This window comes from Perca flavescens, chromosome 17 (genome assembly GCF_004354835.1).
Source record: "Perca flavescens isolate YP-PL-M2 chromosome 17, PFLA_1.0, whole genome shotgun sequence".
NCBI classification, from domain to species: Eukaryota; Metazoa; Chordata; class Actinopteri; order Perciformes; family Percidae; genus Perca; species Perca flavescens.
In genome coordinates this window covers 11,056,528-11,076,565 of record NC_041347.1, presented here as the reverse complement: position 1 = coordinate 11,076,565, position 20,038 = coordinate 11,056,528, and the positions used below count along the sequence as shown (strand labels likewise).

Below are 20,038 nucleotides of genomic sequence, written 5' to 3'. Positions count from 1 at the left end.
GAAACTGAGACTAATCAGCATTAAAAATAGGTCAACATTAAAATCAACAGAGCCAAACAGCTTTAATAATTGGCAGCTAAAAACCTCTTTATATACCAATCATGCTCATTTTATTTTGTGAATGACATACTGTATGTGGTGAGAGGAGGTTAGTCTGTAGTTTGTTGTTGCATACTCTAATGCAGTTTAACCCAAAGCTGCTGTGCCAAATCACTGACTCATGAATTGCAGATATCAATAAATGACACTAGTCAATGTGTCAATGACATCATGAATGTGCTGCTCTGCGTACTTGCTCGCAACAGCTTTGCTTTTTATTTTTCAGCTGGTGTACCCACCTACAATTCGCTACAATAAACTGAGGATCAGAATTGGATCAGACTTTACGTAGCTTTTTACAAATAATAAAAAAATGCATTGGTGTGCAATGATATTGATTTTGAAGACTGGCTCAGGGCATCTTGAGCAGTAAAAAAGTTTGATTACGCAGTGCTGTTAATAAAAGATTTTAACTGGGTCATGACTTGAATTTCGACTCCAGTCCTTTCAGCATGTTCTCCAAGTATTTGCTTATTTTCTGGGAGTTCTTGGGCTCATCTCACAGTCCGAAGACATGCACGTCAGGTGAAGTTGAAAAAAAACTAAAATTGACTCTAGTAACACAACAACTTGTGGCATGATAAGAGGGGATGATTTTAGAGTGGACACATTCATGGTGATTTACTCAGAGTTGAGACTTACACTTGGGTGATGTCCATGGTGAAGGTTCCTGACCAGGGCTGCAGCAGGAGGAAAGCCTTGAGAGTGAGGGCCGCTCGGGGCACCAGCAGGTAAGGACACCACACTGGATCTGAACATATTCCCCACAGATCAGATAGAACACAATATTAGGCCATGGCTGTTAACACCACCACGAGTAGTATTACATCAGCTGTCATTATGTACTGCAATGTGTAATTGGATAGATATTTAAAAAGCATATCATTTCTTAAGCATTAAGCCTTGATACCAATCGATTTCCCTCCTTAAACCTCTCTATGCAATTTGTCTTTCATTCCATTCACACTCTCTCGTTCCCCTGGCTCACCAGTCAGGTCTTGTTCATCCATGCGGTAGCTGGCGGACTTCATTGCCATTTCCAGCACTCGGACACAGCCGTCGTCAGAGGCCAGCACAACCTTGTCTGACGTGCACCAGTCAATGTCTAGGATGCGGTAGTTCACGTTGCGCCCGATCCGCATGCTGCTCACCATTTGGACCTGCAAGAGGAGAAGGGCCAAGGTAGTTTATCTCAAACTGGCATATAAAAGCTTATTTTAAAGCATCTGAAACAACTCTGGGGAGATTGTGGGAAACTTAGCTATTTCTCCACAAAATTCAAAGGGAGAAAGACACAATACAAGATGATTTTTGTATCAACAAAAGCCTGTTGGATCGAAAAACGGAGGATGGATGCAGCTGTAAACTAATTTATGTGGAGTATAGCATGACACAGAATGGAAGACTCAGTGGACAAACAGGCTTTTCGGAAGGTGTTCTTCAAAACCCCTCTCTCTCTGGCTTTTCCCCAGGGCTATATGGGAGTCAGTGTAACCCAGCTGTCAGCAGAGCACTGAAGCATTTCAGAGATAACTTCTGCTCTTCATCTCCTCCCTCATTCTCTCCTGCTCCTCCCTTTTTTTTTCCAACCCTATAGAGCTGTTGCTCGTTTCCCTCTGCAGCATGATCCATCTGTTGTCTGGCTTTTATGACTGGGGACTGAAAACTGTGTCTTATCTCAGCTCCCCTCATGAAAACCCATCCCTCCACCCAGACAATAAAGCTCCAGTGGGACCCTCTGCCTCCACCTCACACTGCCTAATACACCTGAGCACCTATCGGTGTCCATATCAATCTGCTTTTCAATTTTTAACTCATTGCTGCTGGGTAAGCTAACAAATATTGTGGCTTGGATACAGATACACAAAATATGTCCAGTCTGTGAAAAAATGATTAGGTGGAGTGCCAGACGAGGTGAAATGAAGACTGTGCAGAGAGAGGACTTTCTGGATGATGATGATGATGTTGATGACTTCGGTAAACAAAGTTAAAGTGGAAGCGAGGATCCATGTTGCTTACAGTAATCAGGATCATCCATCCTGCTATGGTTGAGCTTATATATATCAGTGACAGCTTTCAGGGCTTGCTTATGCGTGCAGCGCACTGTAATGATTCTTGATTACAACAAGACAATTATAGCGGATATACTATTACCACAGCGTTAGTTTGAGAGAGGACATCAGTTAAATATACCCCACCACAATATTGTAGTGCTTCAGTGACTACAGTGCTATGCAAACAAATTCATTCTGCCACAGTAAATCTGTTAAAATGTAAACCACTGCTATGAACTTGCAGAGTGCTACAGATTTTGTATTTTTATACAAGATATAAAGGTTGGTGCCAAAGGTTGGTGTGTGTGTAGAGCCTCACCTCTTTGGTGTCCCAGACCTCGGCTCCATCTGTGTACATGACCAGCAGCTTTTGGTTGCCCTTCCCCGGGGCAAAGCGGATCTTCTTCACCCAGCCACGATGTGTTGGTATTCCCCTGAAAAGCATCAGCAGCATTGCTTATTGTTTTTTTCCTTCCTAGCCAACGCACATTTCTTTAAAAATTAAAGGGAAATATAAAAACAAAGCACAGAGAAATGCTTTGGAGAATTGTAGGTAGTAATGTAATGTACTGTAGGTACAGTGTAGTAAGTGGCCTAAAACTTGCACAACATGTTAAGAGTTTAGCTTTTACCTGGACAAACGAGCTTTGAGGTCCCAGAAGTTGAGATTGCCGTCAACGTCCCCAAGCACCAGGGTGTCGCCTTTCCAGGCAATGCAGGCGATACTGCCCATACTGCCCTGCAACACAGGACCAACGCACATATTCAGTGAGAGGAGCGAAAGGAAAAATAAGGAAGGACAGGACACATTTGACCCCTGCTCAAAGATTCCCAATTCATTCTTGCATTGAAAACTGCTAGTTAAGTAAACCTAAACATGTAATGACCACTTTTAACAGCATGGCTTGATTTAAGCGTTGTGACTGTGTGGATTATTTTCTATTATTTACAGACAGTAAAAATGTTACAATCTACTAGCTTACTTTGTTTTTTATGCTTCAAGTACAGAGATAACCTGTGTCAATCTTTAAAAATCAAAACAAGTCCATGATCATCCTCCACATAATTAGGGGACAGACATAAAAACAACGATGTTATGATGTTAACATGTCTCCTCTTTAATACAGCCGACCAACGGGTCGTTAAAAAGTGCAAGCCCAACAGCATAAAAAACGCCTTTTCCCTCTACTATAAAAACATCCTACTCTGTGGGCGAGTGGTAAACATGCACAACATCTGAGTTTAAGTGAGGCTGTGCCACAAGACAGTGTGCTGATGTGAAGCTCACCTTCAGTGTGTATGCAGTGCAAGATAGGACTAAAACTTTTTAGGAGAGTTTCCTGACAGAGATATGAAGATCTTCTATCATCCTGAAAGGACTGTAAAACCTTTGGGGTATGCAAATCTTTGAGCAACGAATCCGTAGCCGTCACGAAGATAAGGCTTTAAAAATCCCCAGGTAAACCTGCAGTGTCTGCCTGTGTGGTGTGAATAGATGCAGTGAGCGGGTAAAACACAGGCTGTCTAAAAATCTCATCTGCTGCTCAGTAATCAACTTGAGAATTTGATATACTATGGTGGCTTTCCTTTAGAAATACTGTACGGAGTAAGATGAATGCAATCTCGAATGAAAAGAAATGGGGAAGTGTTCGTGATGACAAGGTGTGATTATTGTGCGGTGTTTATTGACAAAAAGATGTTGGCAATCAACAACAAACAACAGAAGGAGCTATCTACTCAATAGCATGACTCAGCTTGACAGCATTACAACTAAGTCACAACTAGATAATGAGTCTATGAAAGATCCTGAAGACAAAGGGCCCTATCTTGCACCCGGCGCAGCACAGCGCAAAGCCCGACGCAAAGCCCAACGCAAGTGTCTTTGCTAAATTAAGACCGACCCAGTTGTCAATTTCCTGTCCAGCGCCCACGTTGTTTAAATAGTAAATGCACCTGCGCCTATCTGTGCGCCCATGGGCGTGCTGGTCTTACAGGGAGGTGTGTTCAGGTGAATTCTTGGCGTATTGCTATCTTGAGGCAGCGGGAAGTGATCGCGCCATTGCCCAACAAAAACCTGGTCTAAAGAGATTAGCGCAGCATTTCATTGTTATTTTAACAGCAAATTAGTAAAATGCACCTAGGCTCGTGCACAGCGCGCACATTATGCTTGTTATACACACACACACACACACACACACACACACACACACACACACACACACACACACACACACACACACACACACACACACACACACACACACACACACACACACACACACACACACACACACACACAGGGAAGCGCAGCAGTACACAAACATGCAAAAGATTACAAATGGGAGATGACACTCCCGATTGGTGAACACACCTATGAATTCATGAAGACACTAAGTACAACACTTTTGAACCATACGCCCGGCCCATGGACCCTTTTTTCCGTCGTCAAACTAGCAAGAGTGGATTTGGACACGCCCTAAACGCACCTGCGCCATGCGTTTCACGCCGTGCGCTTAGATTGTTAAAATAGAGGCCAAAACAATAGCTTTCTCTGGGGAAAATGGATGCTTGGGCAACTAAACACATTTCTTTATTCAACAACCAAAGGGCTCTTTGTTAGTGGTGAAACATCGACTTGTAAAACCTCCTGCTGCTATGATATTACCACTGCATCCTGTAGTCATCCAGGTGAAAAGCATCAGTAATAGCTTGTTCCTGTTTACCAGCGGGGGCCATTTTGCTGTCACAGCGAATTAATAGGTTGGTTCCCGTAAGATGCTTTACAGGTAAATACAGTAACACTTCCTCTTCTCCTGAGCCACAGATACACTCGGAACCAGTGGAAGGAGAACGTGCAAAACATTATGGGGCAAACCGATGACACACTCAAAATCACACACATTCAATTGGCTGTTTGTTCTCGAGCAAAAAGAAAAAAAAAGGGTTTAATCTGGCAAAAACATAAAGTTGTAAAAGCTGTAGCGCATTAGGTTGAACAACTTTTGTCCGGACTCACATCAGGTGGAATTCGTGCGCCATCTTTGACTGTGTTGCCCTCTACGGTGATGTGGTAGACCTGCCCGTCAGTGTCAGTGAATACAAAATGCTCCCTGGCTGAGATGGCCTGGCTGGTCTCTGACTTGCTCTCTGCATCCTGTAGGAGACTGTAGTGGAGAAATAGGTCAGGTTTTTGCACTCTTTCCAGTGTGACGTATGTTGGCTGGACATGGATGTCTTGGTATTCTGCAGCTGACATTGGCAAGGCATTACCACGATTTTCTAGGCCAGGAAGATTGAAGATGTAGAGAAGCTCAAGTCATTTTAAAAATATATAAATGATGATTTAATTAAAAAATAAATACATCCACATATGAGTCAGCTTCACTTGAACATTATGTGATGTGATTAAGAACTAGTTAACAAGTGACACGAGAGGTCTAACAGTTAGCTTAAAGTTAGGGTTGAAATAGTTAGCTAAAAGGAATGGATACTGTACAAGTAAAAGCAAAGGATAAATACTAGTAATATATTGCTTATATTAACCATATGGATGAGTTATTTAAATAACATAGCTAAGAGCAATGGGTAAATTGTGAAATAGCTAAAAGTAATGGTTCAACAGTAGTTACCTGAAGTAATGGATAACAGTTGAAACAGTTAGCTAAAAGTGACCTAACCATTGAAAGTTCAAGTGTTCTGAAAACATTATTGCAACAATATCCACTTTTATATAATCAATAATGTTAAATAGCATACAGTTTAAAATGAAATAAACAAGTTTGGAGCATGACTGGCGGGGCCATAGGGGTACTTGAGTTCGTCTGACAGGAGTGTGGAGGTACAGTATGTCAGACCAAAGAAAAAGGAGTTTTTTTTGTGGATAGAGAATAGTACTGGATTGTTGTCTTTTGCAATCAGATAATTAATCAATTAAACATGACAAGGGGTGAATAAAGAGCTTTTAAATTGGAATGATTAACTGCGTAATTAAAAAACATTCCAATTGTTACAAATTTCTGTCTGCCACAGTGTCTTCTGATTTAAATTCCTCACATAGTAGCTTTAACTCTGCCTTTAGGCTTTCAATCTTGACAGAAGGCTCCCAAGAACACATTTCTGAAGCTTTATAACGCTGACCTGATGACTGAGGATTCAACGCTAGTCTGCTCGGCGTCTGACACCGTCTGCCGAGCTATGGCCTCCCTCGCTGCCATCTGCTTCTTCTTCAGACTCTTCAGGTTGTGGGACGGGGACCACTCCTGTTGATACACACAAACACATAGGGCTGCAGTTACTGCAACAAACCCAGACAAAGACCCAGACACAAACACATTTGCTGGCATAACAGCAACCCATTACAGTGCAAAAAGCACATATAGAGACAAGGGGCAGGATTTGCACGTACAGCAGATGCTCACATACATGAAAGTGGTACTGTCTAACTGCTGTAGCACTGTGGCTGCAGTCTGGTTGACTCAAGACTGTAATCAATATGGAAATTAGACCGCAATATGAGGCTGGGGGAGGCCAGCATGTATTATTAAGGTTACTGGCGTTTTTTTTTATTTGCGCTATGGAGGATTTTACAGCCCCACTGTAAAGTTTGTCCAGCATAACTCTTCTTTTATGAGCATCTCTCTGGCCTAATCAAACCACCGTTCTTTGCTGAGCTTGGGGGAAAATTTCAGACTAATCTTTTAAATGGCCCACACAAACACAAGAAGAGAAAGTGGTCAAAAAGCATAGGAGACTATCAACATAGGGAAGCGTCAACAATAGGTGTTCCTACAGCACCGACAGTGTGTTTTGTTACAGTAAATATTTAAACTGGGGATGTTCAGATATGCAGCTGTGAATTTATTTAAGCATGAAAATAAAGATGTTGTATATTTATGTATGCATGCATGTTTCTATGTATGTATGTATGTGTGTGTGTGTTATGTTTCTAAAGAAATGTAGCATACCTAAACATGTCTTATTTATGTCTGTTATATTTTTGTTTCAGGAGCATCTGAAGTAATTGTTGTGTTTTTTTTTCCTCGGTAAATGCCGCGTTTTTTATTAGTATATAGATTTGTGAGTACCAATGCAGTAACAGTGGGGAAGTTCTTCGCCATCTCCCGGAGAAGCGTCCCCGTCCTGGTGTCCCACAGCTCCAGGGGTTTGTCTCTGAACACCACAACCAGGTACTGTCTGAGGATGGACATCACATACACACACATTCAATCGCAAAACATACACTGCTCATGGCCCCACTATAAGGTTTCTTGTGGTGGTTGTTTTCAAAAAGGGTCTCAAAATCTGGTTGATGTGTGACTTGGACTTGATCTTAAAAAGGAATGCTGAGTCTGCCACCTAATTAGCAATAGGACTGCACAATTAATTGCAATTTTATCGAAACCGCAATAGGGCAGTGGTGGCCTAAAGCTTAGAGACGGGAGCTTGTGACCGGGCGGTATTTGGTTCAATCCCCAGACCGACAGGATAAAATCTGGGTGGGGAAAGTAAAAGAGCAGCTCTTGTCCCTCCCTCATTACCACCACTGAGGTGCCCTTGAGCAAGGTCCTTAACCTCCAACCGCTCCAGTGGAGCTGCTCAGTGGCCAGCAGATCAGACTGTGGTTGTACTGGGCAGCTTCCAGGTATGAATGTGTGCAACTGTGTGAATGTGATCAGGGCGTTCCTGCAAAAGAGAGGCTGGCTCTCAGTGAAATAAAAAAGGTTAATATGGACTAATGAAATATCCAAATCGCAGGGGGGCACAATATTTGTTAAGGCTATACATGTGTCAAACCATTCTGAATTAAGTATTGTGGTGCTGCAGAGACGTCCAAGCATTGTTTGATACAGATCCTCGCAAAATTGTTTTATTTTAATATTTTTCAATTAAAATGAGAGAAATGATACAAAATTATCATTCTCTCCAATATCATTAATCATATTGCAATCGCAATATCAGTCAAAATAATCGCAATTAGATATTTTCCTCATATCGCGCAGCCCGATTAAGCAATGTGTCAGAGTACCAGTAATAAAATTGCATCATGCAGCATGAATTGAAGTTTATATGATTCAGAATGGTTGTTTTATGTTTATATTGTACAATGAAGTTTTAGATTGATGAATGCTCTCAAGCAAGTACTCAAAGACGCTAAATGCAACAAGGATGAGTTTTCAAAACCGCCCCCGCTTTGTGTTTAACTCTTAAACCATACTGTAGGATCACAGCTGTTTACAGCAAGAAATAAATGAGCAGCGGGAACAAGCATTTTCTTGCAAATATGAATTAAATATTTAGACTAGTGATCTTGAATCTGGCCAAGTAAGAAGCTCCCCCTTCTTAAAAAGCTACCATGCAGTTTGCTCAAGAGCAAACATCCTAACCTTCAGCTGCTGTAGAGGAGAAACTGCAGCGCTGGGCAGCTCCTCAGTGAGCCACAGTGTATGAAAGTATGTCACCCTCTCTCTCCCCATCACTACTGGACAACCCCCCCGGCCTATGTTATTTTTCTGAATATGCCAGTAAAAAAGATGCAGCAATGATGAATGCTTGAATGAAAAATGTATGATCCAAAACACTGCACAACATGAATTTCTGCAGACTTGTGTTCCAAAATTGAAGTCTGGTTATCACAACACCTCGGTAAAAGGCAAGCAAGAGCAATTCACCCATAAAAATATGGAATTATACAGTATGTTCACAGACAGAAGGTGATAGAAAGAGAGACATGTGAGACAGTGTGTGGGTGTAAATTGTCTATATGTAAATGTACAGTTTGTGTATAAGTGTGTGTGTGTGTCTCAGGTAAAAGCATTAGAAACAGTGATGTTGTTGGAATTTGGTGGTGTTGGTGGTGGGGAGAGCAGGCGACTCACTTGAGATGAGACACTTTAATCATCTCAATGGGTGGCTCATCGTTTCCTCGCTCGCCTCTGAATGCAAAGCATCTGCCTGGAAAACAAACAGAGAGAGAGAGAGAGAGAGAGAGAGAGAGAGAGAGAGAGAGAAAAGTGAGCGTGTGAGGGAGAGGAGGAGATGATGGAAGGCACAAGACGCTGGTATCTCTACTTACACCTGTGAAGAGACTGATTGATCTCATTTGACTTTAGTGCTGGTTGCGTCCTGGTTTCAACGTTGCTGGAGCAGGAAGAGCAAACTGCCACCTGCTCTCATCTCTGCTATTCATTTGCAAACTTTCCACCCAAGGGCAGACATTATGCAGAGCATCAAGGTGCCCCTTTAAATGAAACAGCAATACCCTTCAGGTGTATCTTATCACATTTGCCTAAGGAAATGCTGGTCTGGTGGTTTGGGGTGGGGGTGGTGGGGGTAGACCTCCAACAGTTTTGTTAAGACGGCAGTTGGTGTGTGTACCAGAGGGGATGAAATAGCTAAGCATATGGTGTTGAGAAAACTTGGGGAGACCTGTGGTGCACTAGAGACTATACAGCCCTTCATCGTCATTTCCTCTTTTGTTTCAACAGTGTCAATGATCTCACTCGAAAGTAAATGTGAGCAAGATGTATCCCAGCGTATCAGCATTTTGTAATAAGTGTAAAAACCAAGAGGGCACCCTCACACACCAATTTTGGACATGCCCTAACCTCCACTCATTATGGTCTTCTGTATTTGATTTCTACTCAAAAGCCTTCAACAAGCAGTGGATACCCAACCCCCTTGTGGCCATTCTGGGGTCTACAAATGACATTGCTTTGAACTCTGGCAGGGACAAATGGCCAGTGTATCAGTGTACGGTACTGGCTAAAAAAACTTATATTGCGATTTTGGAAGTCAGATGCTGCCCCTTCATTTGAGATGTGGTCGAGAGAGCTGTGTGAAGTCCTCCACTTAGAGAAGATCAGATTCATGATTGCAGGGAGGGAGAATGCGTTTGATAGGGCATGGGAACCGGTCTTGGAACACTTAAGGGGTCTGAGGGAGAAAACGGAGTGATGAGGGGTCACTTATATTGATAATGCAGCATTAGCGGTTTCAAAGGGAATTTTTCTTATCTCTTTTGACTCCTGGTTTTACTTTTTGGTCTCTTAGTCCTGATATTTACTACGGTGCCTCATCATTATTGTATTCAGAATCCGCCAAATAATTCCAATTGTAAGTTCTTGGTTGCTGCTTATTGTTATTGATGTTATTGTACAAATAAGAAAATGTAAAAAAAAAAATGTTGCCTGTATGATCCCAATGTTGATCTGCAATAAACATATTTTCAAAAAACAAAAACAAAAAAAACAGTGTCAATGATCTCATTCTCCAAATAATCAGGCTCTTATCACATGTCAAACGTGGCTTCACAAAAACACACACATATCGACCTGAATACAGCAATAAACACTCTAATGGGGTCACATTTTCTTCATCTGCACTATGCAAAGGGACGAGGGTGAGCTTTCTCACGAACCGCCAGAACGTCCTGCTCTTCCCCTACTGTGGATGATTACTGGAAAGACATCTCAAAGTGCTGAGCTGAGAACACGGGCCATGATCATGCATGTATAATAATGTAATTACAATACATGATTATCATCTGCACACATCCAACATATTTATAATGTGTATGAGGCAGTGAAAACTGAGTTCCCTACCACATCTCCAACACCAACTTCCCCCGGTTATTGCAGCGAACAGAAACTATTTTTATAGATTAAGAATATATCCTTTTTAGAGTAGCTGATATCATTGCTGCAGGGACCATGTATCACCGCATTTGAGAAAGATGAGCGAGGAAGATGATTTTCCGTCCTAGCGTCTCAAATCTTATCAGAAAATGCTCCAGCTGTAAAGGGCACAAGGTGTCCGTCTTAGTGGATTAGTTTTACAGGTGAAGTAGAGAATCTCTTTTGTACAGTTTTGAGTACTTGTTTATGCAAAACGATATGCTCACTTTTGCTAAATAAATAAGAATAACGAACATAAGCTCAAGTAAGGGTAACAAAATTGAGCAAATGTGCCTGGAGTCAACAAAGCTGGACCAGGCTGTCCAGGTGTAGCAGTAATTTAAATGCTGCATGGTATACTTGTCATTTTAACATCTAACATTAATACATTGTATGAAACATATTGTGAGAACATATCTGCAACTCGAGTTAGTAGGATGACAAACCATACCGCACAAGCGATTTAAAAGAAATATCAGATTTTTTTTTTCTCTCTACATGTAGAATGAGTTGTAACCTGTAAATAAGATATCTTGAGAGTTCTTAAAAGGTGTATTTTTCAGTTTTGATGGAGCTTAGCGAGCTGTTTCCCCTTGCGTTCCTTGTCATCTTGGTGCTATGCTAGGCTAAACACGTCCCAGACCTATTGTATCTCTGTCCTCAACGTGCACAGATTAAATTGATATTGATCTTTTCCATCTAGCTCTTAGTAAGACAGCAAAGCGTATTGCTGTGAAGAGGCAAACACACAGAAGTGTGTGTGCATCAGGGATGTGAGACATGACACTGAGATCCCCACAGTCTGTGTGCACTACCAGCAATCAAGGACACCTTGGAGGATCTTAGTCTCTTAACTTATTTGAAGTATATGTGTGTTAGAAAAGTGTGTGAGCCTGTAACCAAAGCTAATGTCGTGGGCTGTTAACTTAGACGACCCTGGTGCTTTAGAGAGACTCATTAAAGAAGTGACTTACCCACGCCCTTTGTTCTGAATGAATCAGGGATAAAGGCTCTGTGACCCAACCATTATAGTGCCCATATTATTTAATATTATAATATTATTTAATCTAATTTCTAGAGCCAAAAGTGTGAAAATTCTAAATGTGCACATTAATTATTTGTATCCAAGATTGCATATGAATTATCATATATACAGTATAAACTAAAAGGAACTGAAACCTTTGTCCATTTCTTTTCTGACCACTCATTACTTCACCCTCAAGTTACTTTTCCAGTTCTGCTGGTGCAGTGATTCTATAGACATGCCGCTCCGCAGGAACCCATGATAGGATCTCATTTTCAGAGCTAGGTAGCCCTTGGAAGTACCCTAACACCGTTTAGTTTGGACATAATTTGGAGGAGTGTGTAAGTATCCCCTAAAGGAGAACAAGACAAGTCTCTTAGAGAACCACATAGACACAGAAAGACAAAAAAAAGAGAGTCAGAGAGTGAGAGACTGAAGTGTCTATTTTCTTCGTTGAGGCTGCAGAAACCTCGAGAACAAAATGAAATGTGTGAGTTGGTAGCCTTAGGTACAGGTGATAATGTGTTTGTGTGTGTGTGTGTGTGTGTGTGTGTGTGTGTGTGTGTGTGTGTGTGTGTGTGTGTGTGTGTGTGTGTGTGTGTGTGTGTGTGTGTGTGTGTGTGTGTGTGTGTGTGTGTGTGTGTGTGTGTGTGTGTACACCTCTTACCAGTAGGCAGGTTGACATGCTGCAGTTCATTTCGCACCAGGCCCATGTTGTTGGGAGCAGAAGTGGCAAAAGATAGGAAACTGGTAAGACTCACCCATTCAATCCCCCTGCAGAAAACACACAGGTTTTTATTTAAATGAATAGTATTGCTGTCTAATATTTGCAGTGTAGCTGTCAAATATTCCTCCACTACATTCAAGCAAGCAGTGAGGTAAATGACACACCTAAAACGTCTACAAAATCCACTGCAAAGGTGTAAGAAATGCAGAGCAAATCAAGCCAGCTAGTGCGAGATATGAATATATTTGAGAAGTGGGCCCTGCTAAGGGAGCACCAACTCTACGGTAATGAGATGGTAAATAGCCACATGATTAATTAGTCGATTTCCCCACTAAATGTAAATGAGATGCTAAGGAGCAGGGCCTCGTTTGGCATGGCTGTGCAAGAGCAAGGGCTGCTGGGCTCCTGGAGCTACAGAAATTTCAAGAAATTGATGCTCGTGTTGCATAGCTCATTAAAGTTTGTTGGAGTTTTGCATTTGTGGATACCAACTTCTCTCATTTAGGAGAGCCTGGCTTTGCTTGAACGGATGGTATTTGCTCCCAATCAATCTCTTCACAGCATTAATTGATTCAATCTCGTGCTTAATTAATCCTGGTGAAACAGTTTTGCTGCTCATTAGAGAATACTAACTAATGAAGTGCAGCCTGCTCTTTGTTGATGTTTGGCTGTTGCATTGTGGGTCACTCAAAGGGTGGTGCAGCGTTCTGACTTTGCCGCTTTTTGGTGTGGCCCGACCATAATTAACTAATACATTGTGCAGAAGCACAGCAGGACAAAAGGGTTTAATGTATAACAAAACCACATTGAAACAAAGCTTGATTTATATCGAGCACATTGCTACAATTGATCTTTTGTCCTAATTAGAATGAAAAGCCTGTTACTTGATGCTCATTTTGTATGCTAAAGCAGCTTAATATGTGATGTTAAGTAAGTGCTACTGTATGAGTAATGTGTAACCAATCATACAGTTGTGAAACCAAATTAATCTATAATTGTAGAAGACAAAAACCAAATTAAATAAACTAGTGTATTTTTAATTTTTTAGCACATATATATAGACATATGAGACTGAGAGGTATGGAGGAATCCAAATATCACGTTATTCTTGACCAAATACCTCAATGTCGATATTGCGACGATATTGTAGGGTTGGCAAATGGTGCTTTAACAAAATGTTATTTACACAATGGGATTTTTGATAAATAATCAGAAATGACTAGGGGTGTAACGATATATCGTGGTACGATTTATCGCGATGCAAAAATGTTACAATATGTATCGTAGAGGTATGCTGATATTATTTAAATTATTATTTTTTTTTTTTTTTTACTACCACCATATAGGTGCTGACACATACCAGACGGCCGACCATCAAGTAATACGCCTCCATAACAGCAGGCGGCACTAATCTGTATTGTTGCCCAAGAAATGACAACCGGCAGCTGATTGGACGAATGCGTCACATGGGTTTGTTTTCTCCGGAAATTCAAAGCCAGACTGTCATGGCGGCTTATTCAGAATACGATCTCATATTGTACTAAAATAGTTCACTGAAACATGTTTCTGAAAACATTTTAAGCGAGAAATAGGCCATGCAGTTGATGAATCTGTCTTCATTTTAGATCAACAAAGGTCAGTTTAAAAGATTTTCATCAGATTTTGAGAGACTCTAGTCACCTCATTCTGCTGCCATTTCCGGGTGAGTCCCGACAGCCCTGCCGCCGACCGAACATGTCAGGTCAGCGAAAATGAACGCCGACAGCCCCCCAGACAGATGACGGCACGGGACACAACGAAACAGATTCGTGTCACTGACCTCACCAGACTGTCCCAACGGCCGAAAATGGCCCTGTGTGTCCCGGCCTATGACGTCCGTTTAATCCTATTGGTTGAGCTACCGTACCCGCGTCATGTTTACATTCACTGCATTCATGCTCCAATGAATAGGATATGACGTCTGACTTTACATACAGAAGGTTAAACTAAATCTTGATTTATATTGAAGTATTGTACATTCTTTAAGTTGTATGTATAACAAGACAGTTATTGAACACTGTTAATGTTAAATAAATCTGTTATTTGATTTTCAGTTTAATTTTTGCATTTTTTTAAAAATATCGTGATACATATCGTATCATGAACCCAGTATCGTGATACATATCGAATCGTGAGCTGAGTGTATCGTTACACCCCTAGAAATGACTGGTAGAGTGGGTAGAGGCATATAATAGAACAACTAGAACAGTCTGGTAAGTTCAGAAAATTACATCACTTTACTGTAATGCAGCCTTTAAAACCAGGAAAAGAACACGCCATATAAAGATATCCAAAATCTAAGACAATATCTAGTCTCATATCACGATTAGGGCTGCTCCCTTTTAGTCGATTAGTCGACTAATCGGTCGTTTTGGTCTTAGTCAACTTAGATTTCTTTAGTCAATTGGTCATGTTTTATGCTTTTTTCATGCTGAATGACTTATTTCCAAGAAATGTAAGACTCTTTGCGGAGAAACTCAGATTGATTTACAGATCTGTCGATTAACTCAACTAATCGATTAGTCGATATGATTGAATGAGTGTTAGTCGACTAAGAATTTCTTCAATAGAACACAGCCCTAATCACGATATCAATATAATATTTATATGTTGCTCAGCCCACTGCATACCATGTACTTTGAGGCATGACTGACAGGTTCATTCATTCGCTACGGAAATTGTGAATTGTCCAGAGGTTACGGGAGAAGCCTGAACATTTGGCTCGATTTTCACCATTAAAAAAAACGTAATTTATTCCAAGTGACAATGGAAAATGATATTTATATGCAGCATGCACTTCACCCAGAAATCAATAGACTTTTCTCCCAGCAGACATTCTGACTCATCATAGCAGGAAAGGGTTAAGGTGTAACTAATTACATTTATGATGGTGCTGTTCTGCTTAGGTGTTCCAGTGAGCCAGCATTCACAATACCAGAGACATACATTCAAGTTATTAGTTACACTTGTTTGACAAGTCAAAATGTCTACTGTGAGAAAGTTGTATAGAGTTAGCATGAACTGAGCTTGTAAAACAAGTTCTAAAAGTTCTGTTGCGCTCAGTAACAAGTGCTTTTTTCTATTTGTTACAGTTAACTGGAACTCATCTTACAACACTTCTTTTAATCCCTTACTGTGTCTAAGTGTTACATCAGCAGCTTTGGGTAGATATGCAACATTATATTAAAGTAGATATTGCACTAATTTAACGCACCATCTTCTCTCTACCCCAAATAAACACAAACATGCACATATACAGAGTAAAACATAGGCCTTTTAATGCAATTAATTGGGTTGTTGTGATGAATTTATTTGCATGGGTATGCAAAGCTGTACCCATTTTTTCAAGTGCATCTAAGCTCCCTCTGCATTCACACACACTTCAGGAAACAAACTGACCATTCAGTTACTTGTTGGGATAAACATATCAAGGCAGCTCTGCAGTATTTTTGTCAGTTCCTTCGAGACGGTGTAGTTTTTAAAAAGAAATATGCTCTGGCTTGATAACACAGTCTGTAGTGCTAGGATCTTTCGGTTATCCTTCACCAATGTACATTATAGGTAACTATATTGTCACTTAGCAACATGAAGCATTATTACATGCGGCCTTCATAAGTTTATTTGCATATAATATCAATGTTACTACCATCTTGAAGTCATCACTAAAATCATGATTGTGATATTTTTTTTTTACTTTAGTTACTTTGTACAGTGCATTTTACAGTATGCATACCATGTAAAAATCTAGATAATGTACACTATATATTTAACCACTATCTCACTGTCTGGATTCTTTATATTTTGCTTTTGTGGTTGTCGTCTTAATTTCTTCGAGTCAAGACAACCATACACAGCAGAGGTTCAGATGAAACCCCCATTAAGCAAGCTAAGAAACACAATAGCTGAAAAGGCACTCTAATTATGTGATTGCCAATTCTCTCTGAAAACTCTAATGAGCCTGAAAACAATCACACAAAATCAATCCGCCTCAAGCTGATTGTCTGGCCACTGGGGTTCATTTAACGTGTCATTTTACCGATATTTCATGTAATGTGCATAGTCCTGTTCACCAATGGGAACGAAACCACTGACCCTGGAAATGTTCTGCTTGTACATTTACATTTACAACAATAATCTTACCTGACTTCACAAGAGTGGACACTGAGATCTTTGTGGAGAAGACCACTGGTCAGGTTATAGACCAGTACAGACCCATTACTGGTGCCTGAGAAGAAGAAACAACAAACAAAGAGTGGTGCATAAGCAATGTGAGACAGACAGACACAGAAAGACGAGAGGTCACATAACATAACATTACTTATCTTAGCAGCATCTACCCTCCAGCAGGATCAGAGAGACAGTGTTAGTGTGCGTCAGTGTGACACCCCTGTGTGTTCCCTGTCACTGCAGTACAGTAGGTGTGGATTAAACCCTGTGTCACTCAGCTCATAGCCAGGAAACATTGCACTGTTTCATCTGCTGCTGGGGAAATAGCACAACAGCTCCATCCCTCCCCAAACTGCACCTGATTAGATACTGCAGGTGGCATTTTACACTCTGATTCCAAACTCTGAGGAGCTTTGACTAAGTGACGTGGTTGTCACATTTGTTCATACTGTATCAGAGAAAATCACACCAAATTCTAGTTAAAAGTTCTTTTTGATGTTTACCAATCAGGTAAAAGTATCTAGTAAGTAACTATATACCAAGTTAAAATGAACTCAAAATGTACTTAAAACTTTTTGAGCATGCAAGATGTAGGGAAAGTTCTCAGTGACGGCCTGGTTCAAATTCAGAGTTGAAACAAATGAATTGTGTGCTTTGCTCAAGAGTATCCTGGTAGTGATGATTCTGAGTACGTTTGCATCTTCTGCGGATTTAAACAAGTGATGTTCGATTTTCGCTCTGGGCTTTAAGAGTGCATTTTGCTTCTCACGGCTAATTATTTAATGTTTATTTGTACTATGAGTATTGTCAACTGATTTATATTGGTGAATATATATATTTTAACAAAACAAGTCATAAAAGTCCTTATCAACACTTTTAGCCATAAAAAGCTGACATCCTATTTACGTTATGGAAATCGACCTGAAATGATTACCACAGCTTTTTCATGGTTTTATAGAATGCAATGGGCTAATTTTACATTAGTGGGGAAATCAAATAGTTGTAACACGCACAAAACAATTGAGGTTATAACCTAGGCAAGGAAGCTGAAAGACGCAGCAATTACAATAATTACTCAATTCTGGAGCATTGCGAAAAAAAAAAAAAAACAACTGCAGCAGAAGCAAATTAAAAGTTCATACTCATGATGCTTGGAAATTGTTTAACAAGGTTGGGGGGGGGGTATTTTTTATGTTTGTGGGGAACACTGCATGGTGCAGGAGCACATTTACTTGTATAATTATCCTGAGTGTGATGGAGCTAGGCTGATGTGCCCAGTCCCTCTGCAAAAGACGGCTCAGTCTGCAATGGGCTTCAGCGAGAAGACTACATGCTGACACAACATCTGGAGGTGGTGATAGGCAGTGCCGCATAGGCATTTGTGTGTGTGTGTGTGTGTGTGTGTGTGTGTGTGTGTGTGTGTGTGTGTGTGTCTTCCTGTCTGATGATGCTGATAGATGGCATGTACAGTAGTGTGGGACTGTAGGATGTTTCAGCAGGGAGTCAGGCAAACAGGAAGTGAGAGGATGGAGTTAAACATGCATACTCCTGTCACAGATATGCTTCACAGCCAACGTTTGTTTACTTTAATCAGGATGATCAAGAAGATGCTGCCTCGCCATATGGTTTGGTGAGAAATGAAAATTGTTGAAAACACTTTACTCTGGGACAAATACTTGAAATATGACAGCAAATAAAACGATGGCCTCTTTACTCACAACATAGGACGTAAGAATCAAAAGCCGAATTTTTTGCTCAAATGTGACTTTGATTTGGGTTTTTACACATCAGTGTGAACAGCACAAATCACATGGAACGTGATCTTTTTACTTACACTGAACAGACAAGAACAGCTCATGTTTGCCAATGTGTTACTATTTTCTTTTTTTGGTATTAGGAAAAAGAAGTGACACATTTTTTGCTCAATGATAGCTTATTTGATGTACCAATGACCACATTTTAGAAAATGGGGAAGTTTGGGGTCCCCTGCTGGAGCTGCTGCCCCGCGACCCGACCCCGGATAAGCAGACGAAGATGGATGGATGGTGATCTTTTCCATTCTGATTTGAGCAACTTCTATAAGTGGTTCTAAATCAGATACAGGTCTGAATTCTTACGTCACTCTGGATAGACATTTGTCACAATTCTGCGCTGGCAGGACTCACTCACTTCACAATCCCACCACTCCTGGCTCCGATTTCACATCCACATCCACACACACACACACACACACACACACACACACACACACACACACACACACACACACACACACACACACACACCTCCATAATTAAAAATGTGGCTCTGTTTCTCATCATCTGCTCATGAATTCAATGGCTTCCACTGCACATCAACTTATAAATGAAACTGTAAAGTCTGACTTCAGTGGCCTCCATGTAGGGCTGCTCGATTATGGAAAAAAATATAGTCCAGGGCTCCAGACTGCGACCAAATGGTCGCATTTTGCGACCAAGAGTGTGCGACTGAATTTTACATCCAGTCGCACATGTGCGAACAGCAAATTTGCCCCCGTTTTTTACACGTTAAATGTCGAAATTTCGGTACCTGAGCGCGTAAGCGCAAGCTTATCTGTCCTCTCTGAAAATTGACAAGAGAGCGGTGCTCCGACACAAACACACACACTCAGAGTTGCGATCGGCTCAAACTACGTCGGCTGTTTTGTTGAAGTCACAGTGAGTGATGCCGATAAAGTGGTTTCAAGTATGGTTACAGTTTTTAAAAACTTCACACAGACAGCGTTTGCTGCTATATGATGTTAAAAACAGTCACGGTGCTGTTGACGTTGCACTTCCTCTGAGACAAGCAACAGGCTCAACAGTGTGCAACTGTGCCCTGGTGACTGACTGACAGGCTGAGGTTGTAAGGCAAGGCAACTTTATTTCTACAGCACCTTTCAGCAACAAGGCAACTCAAAGTGCTTTACATGAAACATTAAAGAGCAATTGAAAATGTTCATGATGAAAATACAACAGGCTAAACAATTTACAGTGAGTAAGAAATGAACAATTATTCAATTTAATAGGTTGTAGGTATGGGTTTGGGAGGAGAGGGAGGGTTTTATTTTAATTTTTGTTTAATTTCTTTAGAGTGTAACAATAAAATAACATAATGTTCTAAGTACATAGGATAAATAGGTTTGGAATTATTTTTACAACTGAAATAATTGTTTTGTAATTACAGAGGGAAAGTACCGAAAAAAATGTACCATAATTTCAGGTATCTGTACCAATAC

At 40.7% G+C, this 20,038-nt stretch overlaps 1 protein-coding gene across 1 annotated transcript in view; it reads right to left on the bottom strand.

The window, feature by feature from the left end:
- Positions 1-20,038, bottom strand: part of wdr11 (WD repeat domain 11) — a 57,401-nt gene that overhangs the window by 13,744 nt on the left and 23,619 nt on the right. Inside the window, exons 11-20 of the mRNA XM_028603528.1 lie at positions 16,756-16,840; positions 12,517-12,623; positions 9,029-9,104; positions 7,238-7,346; positions 6,291-6,412; positions 5,170-5,317; positions 2,786-2,892; positions 2,473-2,587; positions 1,088-1,259; positions 742-850 (exon numbers count right to left, since the gene is read on the bottom strand). Of these exons, the coding sequence (XP_028459329.1) occupies positions 742-850; positions 1,088-1,259; positions 2,473-2,587; positions 2,786-2,892; positions 5,170-5,317; positions 6,291-6,412; positions 7,238-7,346; positions 9,029-9,104; positions 12,517-12,623; positions 16,756-16,840 (1,150 nt within the window). The remainder of the gene's footprint in view (positions 1-741; positions 851-1,087; positions 1,260-2,472; positions 2,588-2,785; positions 2,893-5,169; positions 5,318-6,290; positions 6,413-7,237; positions 7,347-9,028; positions 9,105-12,516; positions 12,624-16,755; positions 16,841-20,038) is intronic.